The sequence below is a fragment of the Carcharhinus amblyrhynchos genome, chromosome 19, assembly GCF_965287045.1.
Source record: "Carcharhinus amblyrhynchos chromosome 19, sCarAmb.v2.hapA, whole genome shotgun sequence".
In the NCBI taxonomy this organism is placed as follows: domain Eukaryota; kingdom Metazoa; phylum Chordata; class Chondrichthyes; order Carcharhiniformes; family Carcharhinidae; genus Carcharhinus; species Carcharhinus amblyrhynchos.
The window spans coordinates 42,037,010-42,054,011 of record NC_137342.1 but is presented as its reverse complement, the minus strand read 5'-3'; the positions used below and the strand labels follow the sequence as shown (position 1 = coordinate 42,054,011).

Sequence of the window (17,002 nt, the reverse complement as noted above, 5' to 3'; positions counted from 1 at the left end):
GCAAACTATGGCAGTGAGTGCTTGGCAACAAAGACCCCAACAGGTCAACAAAAACCCCTAGTGTACAGAGTGCCTGTTGTCACCACCCTCCTGTACAGCAGAGACCTGGAATGTGCATCAGTAACAAATAGAAAAGCCTAGAGAAATTCCATCAACGTACCTGTCACCACATCCCTCGAATTCAACAGGAAGTCAGACAAGTGCCCTTCCTGAATCTAGCTTGAGAAGCATTCGAGCAACATTCCTGTAAAAATCGACTTTGATGGACTGGACATTCCAGTTTTCTGAAATTTGGCCAATGTTCTGGGGAAGGACAAAGAAAACTCTTCCAAGACGCTCCTTGAAGCATGGCAGCACTGACATCAGTGTTAGCTACCAATAGTTCACAACTTGTCCATCAAACTGCATCATGCTTAGAGTTCCAATGCCTCCATTGTGAGGGAGAGCAGCAGCAAATAAAAAGGAAGCAATTCCTGCATTCCATACCCTACTACCTCGGGATAGGGTGTCAGACCCCACGTGCCCAAAGATTTGTGGGTCAGGAATCAGTCAGTCACATGAGGACCACAGCAAAAGCTCAGGATCCCCGAGGAGATGTCGGACTGGATTATTCAACCGCGCTCGCCCCGAAACCTGGGGGAAATCCCGCTCGATGTCAATGGATTTTTCCACAGTCTGCCTATCGCCAGCTCAGATTCCACTGGCTGGTGGAAGGCTAAAATTCATCCCGTCATCCTTAACTTGAGGAACAGCTGATGACCATAATGTAGTCCAGCTGATGACCATGATGCAGTCCTACCTGGTACAAATTCCAAACTGTTAAGACCATGGTTGCCAAGTAACAGCGTAGATTTGTACCAAGTTGCCCCTCAATTTTATCCTTCAGTTCAGAAAGTGCAAGGGTTAGATAATTCAGGATTTGATTGCATATTTTTGCATACATTTCAAACATCTGAACAAAGGTAGTGATGGCGTGGAACGCGCACGCTGGGAGAGTGGTAAAGCAGGTTGCCTCACAGCCTTTAATGAAGTATCTGGATTATCACTTGGCACGTTCAGGGCTATGGGCCAAGTGCTGGCAAATGGGATTAGGTGGGAGTTGAGGTGTTTCTCGTTTTGGTGCAGATTCTACACTGCACGATTCTATGTTAGACACACTGAACTCGAGTAAAAAAAAGTGTTGTGAAAATGTGAAATGCAAAGTTTGGACCTCAGACACGAGTTAAATTGGAGAGAATAATCGGACGATGTCAGATAATTTACAGCTTTCACCCTCACAGCAGAACACAAGTGGAAAATAGTGTCCATCCACCAATTCGCTCCTCAGTTTCGAGGTCTAGAATGTCTAATTTCTGCCTGCATTTCTATAAATTTTTCTTCAGCCCATTCCACTCCTTTATTTAGAGCACCAGCTTCTTCCCTCAAGAAAGTGAAAGTCAGACACTGAAACACACAAGAAATGAAACTCAAAACTATAGTTTCCGTTCAAACAAAGGTATTTTTTACAATCACGGATGAAGCAACATAAAAGGGGCCAGGTTGGCTGGCTGGAAACCAGAGCTGTCACTCATTTACAATTAAACAACCTAATTTTGGTTAGAAAATGCCACTGATAAACATGTGGGGTGCCCAAAAAACCCCCAATTGAGGTACAACAACTCCCCAGATCTGGGATGGAAAAAACATGTTTAAATGGATTTGTGTTCTGCTTCATGATCAATCTGACTGGCTTTTTGTATGTCTAATAACCAACAATTGAGTATTCCATTTGGGAACAGATAAAGACAAATATCAGAGGAACAGGATGCAGCAGCTGAGTACACAGGGGTCTCTGAGGACTGAAGTGATTCACAGGCATGAGTTTCATGACCAATTCTAACCCAAACCATTCCTGGAAAGGAGACCCCTCACTGCTTCAGGCAAGGATTGATGTCATTCGATTGAAATAATCCTACAAGCCAATAGCCGAAAAAGTAAAGGGATTGCAAGCTGTAGGCTGCATGGTGTTGACTGCTGAGCTCCAACAGCGCTCACTTCAGGGTCTCCAAGCCTCTGAGCTGAAGGTCAGAGCTTGCCTAGGGTTGGTCTGTGCTCTTATTACCATGAGAATGTATGCACCACCGTCAGGTCAACTTACTCCACATTGGGACCAAAGACTCCAACATTGATCTGGTGGCTTAGGGCAGCACAGTGGCTAGCACTGCTGCTTCACTGTGCCAGGGACCTGGGTTTAATTTCCAGCTTGGGTCACTGTGTGTGTGGAGTCTATACGTCCTCCCTGTGTCTGCATGGGTTTCCTCTGGGTGCTCCAGTTTCCTCCCACATTCCGATTAGGTGCATTGACCCTTACAGGCGCTGGACTGCAGCGACTAGGGGAGTTTCACAGTAACTTCACTGCAGTGTTAAGGTAAGTCTTACTTGCGACTAATAAATAAACTTTACTTTTTGATCAAAAGCTTTAAGATCCTGAGGGTTATCGGCAGGGTGGATGTGGAGAGGATGTTTTCTCTTGTCTGAGAACCTAAAACTGCAGGTCAGGGCAGAAATTTCAATTCCTAGGGAACGCAGGTTTAAGGTAAAAGGGGGAAAGTTTAAAGAGATGCGAGAGGCAAGTTTTTTTTTTACACAGAGGGTGGCAAGTGCCTGGAACGCGTTGCCAGAACTGATGGCAGAAGAAGATACAATAGCAATGTTTATGAGGTATTTTTATTTTTAAAATAAAAAATTTAAAAAAGTATCTTGAATCGGCACAGAATGAAAGGGGCACAGATCGCTTACGGGCAGAAGATCTTCAGTTAGAAAGGCGTCATATGTTGGTGCAGGTTTGGAGGGCTGGAGGCCCTGTTCTTGTGCTGTACGGTTCTCTGCTCATTGCTCGCTGTTTAAAAATAAGGTGTCACTCATTTCAGACAGGCGAGGAGAACAGTTTTCTCCCAGAAGATCGAAAGTCTCAGAAACTCTCTTCCCGAAGCTTGATAAAATTCTTGATCAGCAAGGAGATGAATGGCTATCGGGGGTTAGGCAGAAACGCAGGGTTGAGGTGGGAATCATATCTTACTGAATGGTGGAGCAGGCTTGAGGGGCTGCGTGGCTGTCCCCTCCTCCTAATTGTGTGTGTTGGTATGATTCCATGCAAATATTCACTGATATAAAAGGAAATATCCCCCATGCTGACAAGCTCGGAGAAATCAGTAACAGCTGATTGTGCAAACGTGCAATGAGTCTCAGAAAATTGTAATATTCTTAATGCAATAAAAGATGGGCTAACACTAAATGCAGCAGCCAAAATACCAAAGAACCCTACACTGCAGAAAGAGGGCCTTCGGCCCATCGAGTCTGCACTGAACACAATCCCACCCAGGCCCTACCCCCATATCCCTACATATTTTACCCACTGATCCCTCTAACCTACGCATCTCAGAACACGAAGGGGCAATTTTTCAGTACGGTCAATCAACCTAACCCACACATCTTTGGACTGTGGGAGGAAACTGGAGTACCAGGAGGAAACCCACGCAGACACGAGGAGAACGTGCAAACTCTACACAGACAGTGACCCAAAGGAATTGAACCCAGGTCCCTGGAGCTGTGAAGCAGCAGTGCTAACCACTGTGCTTCACAGCGGCCAATACTGCAGTCCGTACACCGTATTCGTGTTTTAGCTGCCTAACCTGGTGCTGGATAACATTCCAGGGCATGGGTAACAAAGCTTTATCTGGCATGTAGAAAGTATCTTAGTGTCTTGAATAATGTTTAAAAAATTTAAGCCATTTATGATTTCATCCCAATGGGGAAGTGGTTCTATATTTGTAATTTCCTGTGCAAGACGCACTTCCTTCCTGCCTCCACAACAAAATTGCTATTGGTCAATAAATCAAGTTCAGCAACCTGATGACTAATTAACAGGTAGTCACTTCCTCATGCTCTGCTGCAATAGAGTAGAATGGGGTGGCACATTGGTTAGCACTGCTGCCTCACAGCTCTAGGTATCCGGGTTCGATTCCTGGCTTGAGTCACTGTTTACGCAGAGTTTGCATGTTCTCCCCCATATCTGCGTGGGTTTCCTCCCACAGTCTGAAAGATGTGCTGGTTAGGTGCATTTGCCATGCTAAATTCTCCCTCAGTGTACCCGAACAGGCCCTGGGAGCGTGGCGATTAGGAGATTTTCACAGTAAGTTCACTGCAGTGTTAATGTAAGCCTACTTGTGACAAAAATAAATAGAAGGGGATGAGATAAGCGTGGTTTCACTGCACTAAACACATTAAAATATGGGTGTTGCAGGCTGGTTCAGGAGTGCTCCATGGAATTGAAGCCTGGAAATTCCTCATGTATCAGCAGATGAGCCATTCTAATGGAAAGAGTAACATTTGACCCCACTGAGCTTGAGAAACATGCACTGTTAATAGTGATAACGTTGTTCCCCAAATCAATAACTGGGTAAACTTGAAGCGACAGTGACAATGTTTTTGAAACACAGAGTGCGTTATTAATTGGTCTGACAACACCTGTGGAGAGGGAATACAGCCAACATGGTGGGTGTGGATGACCCTTCATCAGAGCTTGATTCTCTCTCCACAGATGCTGTCAGACCTGCGGACATTATCCAGCATTTTCTGATTTTGTATCGGATTCCAGCATCCGCAGTATTTTGCCTTCAGCTTAGTGCCTTATTAATTGATGCCCATGGAACTATTTAAACAGTCAAAATGCTGTACAATGCAAATCAGTAAATGAAGTACTAAGTAGCAATAAGTTGCTGCAGTCACAAGAGAATACTACAATGTCAAATTATCCTTGTTAACTCTGAGGCAAATAGAGAATGACTAAAATCAATGTATTCAAGAGGTATAGATGGAGGCAGATGAACACTGTAATGTAAACAGGGCCTAGTTTTAAGGCTGATAAAATTGGATATCCTAAATTAAACAACTGGGCATTTTAAAATCAAGCACAGTCAAATCTTGGGTAGGCCAATTGTACAACACACAAACATGTCTGGGCCCGATTTATCAATCGCCCATCAAAGTTCATTGCATCCTACTGATACTTAGCTGGAGATCATTGCACCCCATTGAAATGCACCAGCCTATTGTTAGAAGCCCAGATTTTCTGTCACCACGAGTTCCTGCAGTTGGCTTAATCTGATAACAGGTTACATGTAAGCAGCGGCATGGAGATGGACACCTGGGGGCGGACCCTGGTGTCCTGTCAAGCAGACATCCAGAAACCCACTGGGTACTGGAACTCCCTCTTGGGACCTCATTGGTCAGAAGCCAGAGAAAGTTCTGGAAAGGCAAGCAGGCAGGGGATAAAGGGACATATTTTCAGACACCAGCAGTGAAGACTCGATGAGGGAGGTGACCTTGACCATGTGGAAGACTGACCAGAGAAAGAAGGAAGGAAGAAGCTGCCATCGAAACTCATGTTTGTGATGACTGACAAAAGGGACTCAGAATCAAGCCTGCAGTTTTAACCAAACCACCTTTGCAGGTAGTATATTTAAAACAAGAAGATACTCCAGATTTATATAAGAACATAAGAAATAGGAGCAGGAGTAGGCCATCTAGCTCTTCGAGCCTGCCCCGCCATTCAATAAGATCATGGCTGATCTGTCGTGGCTTAATTCCACATTCCCGCCCTCTCCCCATAACCCTTAATCCCCTCGCTTATCAAAAACCCATCAACTGAGTATTTAAGGGTTATTAATAAACTTGTTGAACTTTTACTTGTGTTTGTCCATCTTGCAAATAAAGGCACTGGGGTAAAACATTGGAGTAAGCAAACTGGTCAAAATTTTGCAAGATGTCTGAGAATTAACAGGTACAACAACACAGAAGGAGAAAACGTCACCAAGCTGAGTCTCCCAAGAATGATTCCTCTCACCACCCAAGGACATTGGCTGGGATTTTACCACCTCATGGGGTGGATGAGGTTCACAAAAGAAATCTCTGTAGGCCTCGGGTGGGATCTTGTGATCTCGTCTGAGTGAGGTTGTAAAATCCCACCTTTAGATAAGTTAATCAAAATTGTAGACTGTCGATCCATCTCCACAGTCTCAATACACCAATGATCGCTTGCTTTTATTCACGACTCATCCTATCTAACTTTTGATTCGACGATATTCACCTCTGGCTCGATGCTCCTCGTGTTACAAAAGGTTCAGACACTTTTTGTTTTCTGCAAAGCGTTTAGTTATTGCTGTTGCTGCTCAATAACAAACCAAAAAGAGACAAAAAGGGGATATCTCAACAAGCCCATACAACCTGCCTCATCCAAGGACCTTACTGAAATGTTCTTGAAGTCAAAACGTGCATTGCTACACCTCCTCTTGCTGTTCCATCAGCTATAGCATACGAGAACTGAAGTCAGGAGTTCATTAATTCCAGATGCATTCCTGTACATCAGCACTCAGGATCAGTTAATTATTATATTCATAGAAAGTATTTTTCTCCCTGTATGGCTCAGCTCTGACAAACCAGGAGGCCAAACAACAACAACTTGCATTTGCATAGTATCTTTCATGTGGTTAAAACCTCCGAACGTGCCTCCCAGGGGCAGTAACAAGCAGGATTTGACACTGTACTATATAAAAGAAATAATGCAACAGGTCAAAGAGCACCTTAAAAGGAGAGGGGGAAGGAGAAGGAGAGAGGGGGAGAAAGAGAGAGAGATGGGGGAAGGATGGAGAGAAGGGGGGGGGGGGAAAGAGGAGAGAGACAGGGGAAGGTGAGGGAGGGGAGAGAGGGAGGGGGAGAAGGAGAGAGAGGGAGAGTCTCTCTAGAAATGATAAATAAATGAGCAAGTTCCAGGGGTAAGAAGCTGGGTACTGAAGGTACAGTCATTAATCACGAAGCAATCAAAACTAAGGATGTTCAAGAATGCAGAATTGGAGGAGGAGAGGTCTGGGGGGAGATTTCAGTGACAGGGGGGAGGAGTGAAGCTGTGGAAAGATATGAAAAACAAGGATGAGAATTTTAAATTGAAGACTTGCCAGAGCAGAAAATCAGTGTTGATCGGTGAGGACAGGAGCTGGTGTTACCCCTCGCTGGTCAAGGTTCGCACCGGCAAGGATCACATATGATCCCCACCAACAGGGACCGGAGCCCATTGAAGCCCCGAAGGTGGTTGGGAACAGGGCAGGGCAGTGCCCATGGAACTGTGCCAGCCTGGCACTGCCAAGGGGGCAGGGCAAAAGAGAACTCCATAGGTGGGTGGGAAGGGGGGGGGGTGCAATCAGCTGGGGCTGCGACTGGGATTGGGGGCAATGGTGGTGACATTGTACAGTGTGTTACACAGTATACTGGGAGATCAGAGCACCTGTGCAACAGTGCCCCCTAGAGCTTAGAGACGGACGGGAAATATTTGAGAAAATCCTGCCCAATATGGTTTACGGACAGCCCGGAAAATTAACAGCACCTAGACAGCCAGTAGGTTAACTTTCTACACTTCACTCTCTGTATAAGCAGAAGGCAAAATCTTAAGGTGAGAAACATTAGCTCAAAACAAGTGTACAATGTGCACCATTCACAACCAAGGTTAACATAACATCACATTGCAACAACATGCACAAGTGTTGCTGATAAGACTGAGCTTTAGTGACATGCCTCTGGCTGTTTTCTGTTACATTCATTGCTGTCTCTTAAGTAGCATTTCTGTTCTGTAAGAGAGGGTTTTTATATTGTTGTTATAGTGAAGACACCACCTAGTAACGATAAAGGGCACAGATTAATTGACACTCTAACCTCACTGCCTTCATTCCTGTTGCCTTTCCAAAGCAATGATGCTGACAGAAATACTCATCAAGTCTGCCTGGCCTAGATATTAAGTGGGTTAATAGAAGCCACTGTTTGTGTGGCCTATTTAGACGGTGGATAATATTTCTCCTGAATCTCACCTGTCTCTTACTTCAACAGCAATTATTTTAAATTATACAGGCCACAGCACCATGCTGAACACCTCACACATTGCAAATAAGCCATTCGCAAGTCTACATTACTCCACTAATTACCATCTGGCAACTCTGAAAATGCAAAAACAAACCAATAGGGACAGCTGATATAGTTGTCCTCAACTTCACGTCTAAGCCACAATGCCTGGAATGCATTCACCAAACCTTCAATTGTCAATTATTTAATGACATACATGCGATAACAGGAAAGTCAAACCTCTGTTTCTCTTCAAGGTATAATCAAACTAAACAATGTTGTTCAACAATAAATATGACATTAAAAAAATCCCACCTCTTCATCCAGAGTTTCCATACTATCACCCACTGCACCCCCCCTCCCCGCACACACACACGGGTACCTGCAGAATCAAGGTGAAGAAAAAGTACAGCACAGAAACAGGCCCTTCAGCCCTCTAAACCCATGCCAATCATGATGCCCTAACCAAACTTTAAAAAAACCTCCTGCCCTTACTCGGTCCATATCCTTCCCTACTCATGTACCCAACTAGATGCCTCTTAAATACTGCTAATGCGCCTGCTCCTCTAGCAGCACATTCCAGGCACCCACCACTCTCTGCAAGAAGAAGTTCTCCCGCACATCTCCCTTAAACTTTCCTCCGCCCACCTTGAGCCTGTGCCCTCTTGTAATTGGGAAAAAGCCTCTGACTGTCCACGCCTCTCAATTCTGTAGACCTCTTATCAGGTCTCTCCTCAGCCTCTGTCTTTCCAGTGAAAACAATCCGACTTTATTCGCCCTCTCTTCACAAGAAACGCCCTCGGGAACAGGCAACATCCTGGTGAACATTTCCGGCACTTTCTCCAAAGTTTCTGCATCCTTCTGATAGTGTGGTGACAACAGTCCAAATGCAGCCTAACCAATGTTTTATATAGCTGCAACCTGTTTTCCCAACTCTTGTACTCAATGCCCCGGCTGATGAAGACCAGCGGGCCGTAGGCCTTCCTAATCACCTTGGCCGCCTGTGTTGCCACTTTTAGGGAACTGCGGACCCGCACGCCCAGATTCCTGCAAGTAGTGCAAAAGATCACAAAGCTAAAAGGACACAAGTTGGGTTCCGTCCACAAGTACATTACACTATTATGTTCCATGATCTTTTACACTAGTTAACAGTTCTTTTGCCCGATGTAACAGCAGCTGACAAGACTGGCCACATTTCCATTGATTGCATTCATACAGACCGAGTGGAGGGGCGGGGGAGGTTCATTCAGGGTTCACCCCAATGCTCAAGCACACAGGTCACAATAATCCAGTTTCAGTCACCCAGGCAGCAATCAATTGGCGTACAATCCTGTTGGTGCAGCAATTAGTTTCATAAAACCAAGAGGATTAAATCAGTCAAATTGATCTACCTTTCCATTACATAAACATCAATTAGTTCCCACCTCCCCCCAAAAAAAAATCATCAATTAGATAATTGCAATCAGCAGTGATAAAGAATGGCTCATTTTCAGACAATCGCATTCTTCACGTTAGTCCATTACTCTCTGCAACCAACTCATGGGAAATCTACCATCAGGGTTTACGTTGATAGATTTGCCAAAAAGGTGCACAACTTCATCTTGGCACAACTGGCAGTGGCTGGCAAAGTCCAGGCACACTCTGTGAAGATGCCATTACTATTTGTTCAAGGTGGACTCAATTCTACGCAGACGTACAGACTCAGCAAATGGGCCACTTACCCTGGTGGACAGCAACATTTTTCTTTCAGCTCTTTAAGGAATTGGAGTTCTGATGCCTCTGGGTGTATATATATTTCTGTAAACAGCCAAGGCAGGAAACGAAGGCTGGCCTTTCACACTCCAATGGAAAGTTTCTGATGTCATGTTGGTTGGGAGGTTCTGTTGAGAGAGGAAAAATAAAATGAAACTAATTTTAAGAACCAGTCACTCTAGAACTCAAGATCCAAGTCTATTAATGAATCATCACATGAGCAAAGCTACCAAAGCTTTGAGATAGGAAAAAGTATTTCTACACAGAAGGACCCAAGATGTTGGTGGATTCTACTCTGTTCCTCCTCCAAGACTCCTTAAGGAACCAGCTCTAGTTTGGATTTACTATATTGGAAGTGGCCAAATCCCATTACTTCATCCAAACGTTGGACAGCTTTCCAGCCATGGACAGCACCACATTGGAGCCCAATTTTATCCTTGCTCTGCAACCATGCAAACTCGCTTTCCAGCAGAGATTGATGGTTACTGATCAAAATCCCAATGTCCGATTGATTACTTCTGAAAATCTTAACAGTGAGAGGGTTTTTTGAATTAATTGACCAATTGGAAAAAGTAGAAGTGAGTATTTAGATTTCAGAAGCCATTCCATAGACTTGCTTGATCTTTCCTTGGGCCTGGTAAAAGGAAGCAAAGTGCATCCTCTGTCTGTTTCCATGGGTAGTTTTCCCCCCCCAAGGAACAGATCTCCAGTGGCTATGGCTTGAGGGGCAGCATTGTGCATCAAGCACAGCTGACCAACAGACTCTCCTATGCTTAACTGTCCACCACAGGTATGTTGGATGGATTTTGCAGGTTGGTACTGAACCTGCTATGAACGCACCTTCTCTGGTCATCAAGTCATGAAGCGGGACTTGAAGCTTCTGGCTCAGAGGCAGAGACACAAAATGTTGGTTTGCACGTGCAGCAGGTAAGCAAGTGGAATGTTGTCCTTCATTGCTAGAGGGATGCAGTTTAAAAAGTGAAGTTATGTTGCAGTTGTACAAGATGCTAGTAAGGCCACACTCTGAGTATTGTGTACAGTTTTGGTCTCCTTACTTGAGAAAGGATATACGGGCACTGGAGGGGGTGATAGTAGTCATGATGTGGGTATGCCAGCGTTGGACTGGCGTAAACACAGTAAAAAGTCTGACAACACCAGGCTTTAGTCCAACCGATTTATTTGATAGTACACTCACAAGCTTTCGGGGTTAGCCCCTTTGTCAGGTGAATGGAGAGTTCTGGCCTCAGACAGAGCATATAAAGCACAGACAGTTTAGAGATTGGTATCTTGTCTGCTTTCTTGTCAGCCACTTCAGGTCTTGAACAGCAGGTTAGGTGTAAGGATTCACATTCTAATCAGTAATCTCTAAACTGTCTGTGCTTTATATGCTCTGTCTGAGGCCAGAACTCTCCATTCACCTGACGAAGGGACTAACCCCAAAAGCTTGAGAGTCTATTATCAAATAAATCGGTTGGACTAAAACCTGGTGTTGTCAGACTTTTTACTGGAGGGGGTGCAGAGGAGATTCACTAGGTTGATTCTGGAGTTGAGAGGATTGGCTTATGAGAAAGACTGAGTAGACTGGAACTTTACTCATTGGAATTCAGAAGGATCATACATAGAACACTACAGCACAAACAGGCCCTTCGGCCCACAAGTTGCACCGATCACATCTATACCTACCAAGCCAAAGAACTATCTGTAACTACCAATGCCATTAAATCCCATATACTCATCCAGAAGTCTTTTAAAAGACCCCAGCGAGTTCGCCTCTACCACCACCGACGGCAGCCGTTTCCACTCACTTACCACCCTCCGAGTGAAAAACATTTCCCCTAACATCTCCTCTGTACTTGCTTCCCTGCACCTTAAACCTGTGTCCTCTCGTAGCGACCATTTCAGCCCTGGGAAATAGCCTCCAAGAATCCACCCGATCTATTCCTCTCAACATTTTAATAAATCTCTATCATCAGGTCGCCTCTCAACCTTCGTCTCTCCAGGGAGGAGACCTAGCTCCCTCAACCTATCTTCATAAGGCATGCCTCCCAATCCAGGCAACATCCTTGTAAGTCTCCTCTGCACCCTCTCAATAGCTTCCACATCCTTCCTGTAGGTGAGACGACCAGAACTGCGCACAGTACTCCAAGTGGGGTCTGACAAGGGTCTTATAAAGTTGCAGCATTACCTCCCGACTCCTAAACTCAATCCCTCGATTAATGAAGGCCAGTACAGCATACACCTTCTTGACCACATCCTCCACCTGCGAGGCCGATTTAAGAGTCCTATGGACCCGGACCCCAAGATCCTTCTGCTCTTCAACCCAGCTAAGACTCCTACCCTTGATATTGTACTCCTGCATCCCATTGGTCCTGCCAAAATGGACCACTACACATTTATCCGCGTTGAAGACCATCTGCCATTTCTCCACCCAGTCTTGCATCCTATCTATGTCACGCTGCAACTTCTGACATCCCTCCAGACTATCCACAACACCACCAACCTTCGTATCGTCGGCGAACTTACGAACCCATCCCTCCACTTCCTCATCTAGGTCATTTATGAAAATGACAAACAGCAAGGGTCCTAGAACACATCCCTGGGGGCACTCCACTGGTGACTGACCTCCATGCAGAAAAAGACCCATCCACAACCACTCTCTGCCTTCTGCAGTTCTGGATCCACAAGGCCAAAGCCCCTTGGATCCCATGCCCTTGTAGAAACATACAAGATTATGAAGGGAATAGATAAGATAGAAGCAGGGAGGTTGTTTCCACTGGCAGGTGAAACTAGAACTAGGGGGCATGACCTCAAAATAAAGGGGAGCAGATTTAGGACTAAGTTGAGGAGGAACTTCTTCACACAAAGGGTTGTGAATTTGTGGAATTCCAAGCCCAGTGAAGCAGTTGAGGATACCTCATTGAATGCTTTTAAGGCAAAGATAATACATTTTTGAACAGTAAAGAAATTAAGGGTTATGGTGAGCGGGCAGGTGAGTGGAGCTGAGTCCACAAAAAGATCAGCTATCATATTATTGAATGGGCTCAAGGAACCAGATGGCCTACTCCTGCTCTTAGTTTCTTACGTAAATGAAGTACAACTAAAACGGAAAACAGTAAGTGGGTGGATGAACTTGAAGACCTAGAAATGGAAATGCATAATTACTTGAATTGAGTGTGCAAGTAGATAAACTCAAGAGAAAGCCAACAGACTTTTCAACTTTGTGAAACAGAGGGTCAGAATGAGAATTATAATTTGGTACAAGGCATTGAATAGGACACACGAGAAGTACTAGTCCAGTTCTAGCCGTTCTATTATGGAAAAAAAAGTCATTAAAAAGGTGCAGAGCGTGCATTCACAGGACAATAACTATATGTTTTCATCACTGTTTACAAGATTACTCAAGTATTGTTTCCAATCAAGCAAACAGGCCAAAGGAGAGCCTTCGTGGAGACTTTTGAAACGAGGTCATGCTTTAATAGAATGAATAAAGAGCTTCAGTTGAGGTGTCAGTAATGGGAATGCCAATCAGCAAGATGAGGATTGATTTCTTTATTCAAATGCTTTATGAAACGTGGAACAGTTGGAAGGATGGAACCGTGCCACCGGCAGTGGTAGGAATGGGAATGGACAGCTGGATATTTTATGGGAGACCACAAAAATATTTGAAATACTGAAATATCAAAGGGCAAGGCAGTGGGATGAGTTTTGGACTGCTCAAGTGCTGGCATTGGCTTGGTGAGTTGAATGGCCTCATTCTGTGCTGCCAATGTCAAGGATTCTATAGGAAACAGTGACAATTTGACCACAAGTGCTTTCTCGATTTACTACATATGGGAATATGAATCTTTCAATCTCAAATCAGAATATTCCCCAACAGAATGAAGAGAAATTTCTTCATGTTATTTTGAATATGAGGTCTTAACCCAGAGAGAAATAGTAATGTTAAATTTTAAATATCCAGCACTGCTAAAACTGGGGGGTGTTTGGAGATTGCCACTTCAGAAGGCAAAGAGATCTGGGGTTATATTTGGCCATGAAGAGTCAAATATCTGCTGCTGAGGCTGTCGTCGTTATTCATGAAGCGGTCCAGCCCCAAGGACTGCTGGCTTAATCCGAGATCTTCAGCAGCGCCACCTCTAGTGATGGTCATTATTGGGACTGCACATGGAGCAAGAGGGCACGTGGATGGATGGTTGCTTCCTCACGGTGAGGTAAATGCGGTTTGGGTAGCATGGTGGCACAGTGGTTAGCACTACTGCCAGGGGTCTGGGTTCGATTCCCTGATTGTGCATACACCACACAGACAGCAACCCATTGTCCCCACGTCTGTATGGGTTTCCTCCCACAGTCAAAAGATGTGCAGGTTAGGTAGACTGGCGAAGCTAAATTGCCCCTTAGTGTCAGGGCGACTGACTAGGGTACATACATGGGGTAACAGAGATAGGGCCTGGGTGGGATTGTGGCCAGTGCAGACTCAATGGGCCGAATGGCCTCCTTCTACACTGTGGCATTCTATGAATCAGGGCCAAACAAACAGTCAGACCCCACCAAACAGAGGATGAGGAGGTCACTGAGAGCAGGCATTGCTGTGAGGGCAGTCACTGCCACTGGGGGCCCACCGTGGGCTAAAGAGTGCCTGATAAAAGGAGGCCCCATTACACACACCCACATACTTGGACCCACCATTAAACTACCAGATTTCTCTGGGTAGTCTTGCCACATAACAGAGCCTATTCACTCCCTTCCCCAGCTGGTAAAACACCAGGCAAAGTAGGAAGAGTCCCTTAATTGGGCATATTTGGCCTAACTGGGCTTGAGGCAGGTTGCCACCTTTCCTGCTATTGGCAAAATGGCACGGCAATGAGATGGGTTTGTGCACACTGGCCAACACCATCCCATTTGCCAGCTTTTCTACCTGTCCACTAAGGGCTGGTAAAAATTCAGTCCTCAGCTTTCAGAAGTTAAATCATCATTTGTTTTAACAAGAAGCTCCGTTTGCAACCCAGGTATTTAAGCTAAATATTCATGGTAATTATAATGGTAAAGGAAGAAATACATGGATACAACACCCGCAAGCTATGATTAATGTGTGTCATTCAACAGGAACCGTGAGACGAAGCGGCCTAACAATGCAGAGTATCCCATACATAATGATTAGACAAGAACATGGTACATCCATAAAAGCTTTGTTGCCATGGGAACCACAATCTCCGTGTCCTATTTGTACCTCAAGAAATATTTCATATAATCTGGGCGGCACGGTGACACAGTGGTTAGCACTACTGCTTCACAGCACCATGGAGCCTGATTCGATTCCCGGCCTAGTTCAAGGTCTGTTCTCCCCGTGTCTGCATGGGTTTCCTCCGGGTGCCCCAGTTTCTTTCCACAATCCATAAGACGTGCTGGTGAGGTGCACTGACCACGCTAAATTCTTCCTCAGCGTATCCGAACAGGCGCCCGAGTGTGGCGACTAGGAGGTTTTCACAATAACTTCATTGCCGTGTTAATGGAAGCTGACTTGTGACACTAATAAATAAACTTCGAACCATTTCCAACCATACAAACACTGAAGGAAGAAAACAGCAGAGGCTGGAAATCGGAAATAAAAATGTAAAGTGCTGGAATTCTCAGCAGGTCAGGCAGCATCGGTAGAGAGACAAAGGGTGGGATTCTCCAGTCTCGTTTGTGGCGGGGTCCTGTTGTGTGAGGGAATGGAAAAATTTGGCATTCCACCCAAAGTTCAATTCCTTCTCAGTGGCCCCGGAAAATCCCAGACCGCAAATGGAAGACTTTGAGCAAAGTTAACGTTTCAGATTGATGATCTCTTATCAGAGCTAACTGATGTACATTCAATAGGATCCACCATCATCTGCAGCTACCAAAAAGTGATCACATGATTAAGGAGGCGCAGTGGGCAGCACCCCTACTGGTGCAGCAGAAGCTCTGGTTTCGAGTCCAATGTCAGGACCTGTTGGCCACAGAAGGGGTGGTCAACATGCTTTAATGGGCAGATGAGAAGCTTGGGAATTCTTCCACCACTATTCCCCACAAGGTAATGGAAGTGTACAAGAGGATATATTAACCCCCATTTAAACATTTCTACACTCCCACCGACTTTAGACTCATATGCTTGAAAACCCTGAAGCATTGCATTCGAGTCCCTGCAGTCACTTACATGCCACACTTCCAAACGAACATCACTGCTGCACAGACACTGAAGCTGTTCCGATTATCATGTCATTGCTTATGGCCATCACCAGCTAAGCTCAATTGCGCTCCCAAGCTCTCTCAGCTTCTGCCCCTATTGCTGGCAGCACCATATTTAGCCCACACTGACCTCTCCATCCTGCGTTTTCAGACAGATTTTTAAAAAAGTGTACACCTTCATGGATGATTCCAGCTGACTATATAATCAGTGTCACCTTCAGCTTGAACCTCTATGAATGGAGCTGGAGTGGGATTTGGATTGAAGGCATTTGGGTTGTATTTTCACTTAAACTGAGCTCTAGCTCATTGTCAATTTCGTCTCTGAAGCATGTGAGAAAATTGGCCTTTTGTTAAATATCTAAAAAGCTAAAGCCCTCTTCCAACCAGCTCTCAGAGCACCACCCCCATCGATTAAAGGTCTACAGTGCAAATCTGGAGAATTTTGACCATTTTCTGTATCTCTGAAGTCCCCTCTCGATGAGGGCAGACAAAGCATTCTGCAAGGGTTGTGAACATAGCCCAGTCCATCACGCAAATCAGCCTCCCAACCATGGGCTCTGTCTACACTTCCTGCTGCCTCAGAAAAACAGCCAGTGTAATCAAGGACCCCTTGCACCCTGAACATTCTCTTTCATCTTCTGCCGTCGGGCAAAACATAAAATAACCTGAGGTCATGTACCAACCAACTCAAGATCATCGTCTTCCCTGCTGCCATCAGACTTTTGAATGGGTCTACCCTATATTAAGTTGATCTTTCTCTATATCCTAGCTACGACTATAATATTACATTCTGCACCCTCTTCTTCCCTATGTACACTATGAACAGTATGCTTTGTCTCTATGGCGCACAAGAAACAATACTTTTCACTGTACGGCGACGTGTGTGACAATAATAAATCAAAATGACAGAAGTTATTATCTCCCCCAAATGTATCAGTTCAGCTTTTGGTCAACTTGAGGAAAAAGGCATTTGGGGACCAAGACCTCAGACCAGAGGCTAAGATTGTGACTCACGTGCAGCAGTGATCCCCATGTGCCTACATGCTCCAGAGGCTTGGATAAGGTTTATTTGTTAGTCACAAATAGGCTTATACTAACACAGCAATGAAGTTACTGT

At 45.0% G+C, this 17,002-nt stretch overlaps 1 protein-coding gene across 1 annotated transcript in view; it reads right to left on the bottom strand.

Annotated features, from left to right (window-relative positions):
• Positions 1-17,002, bottom strand: part of LOC145355489 (uncharacterized) — a 440,243-nt gene that overhangs the window by 257,502 nt on the left and 165,739 nt on the right. Inside the window, exon 3 of the mRNA XM_080207658.1 lies at positions 9,648-9,806. Within this exon, the coding sequence (XP_080063784.1) occupies positions 9,648-9,665 (18 nt within the window). The 5' untranslated portion in view covers positions 9,666-9,806. The remainder of the gene's footprint in view (positions 1-9,647; positions 9,807-17,002) is intronic.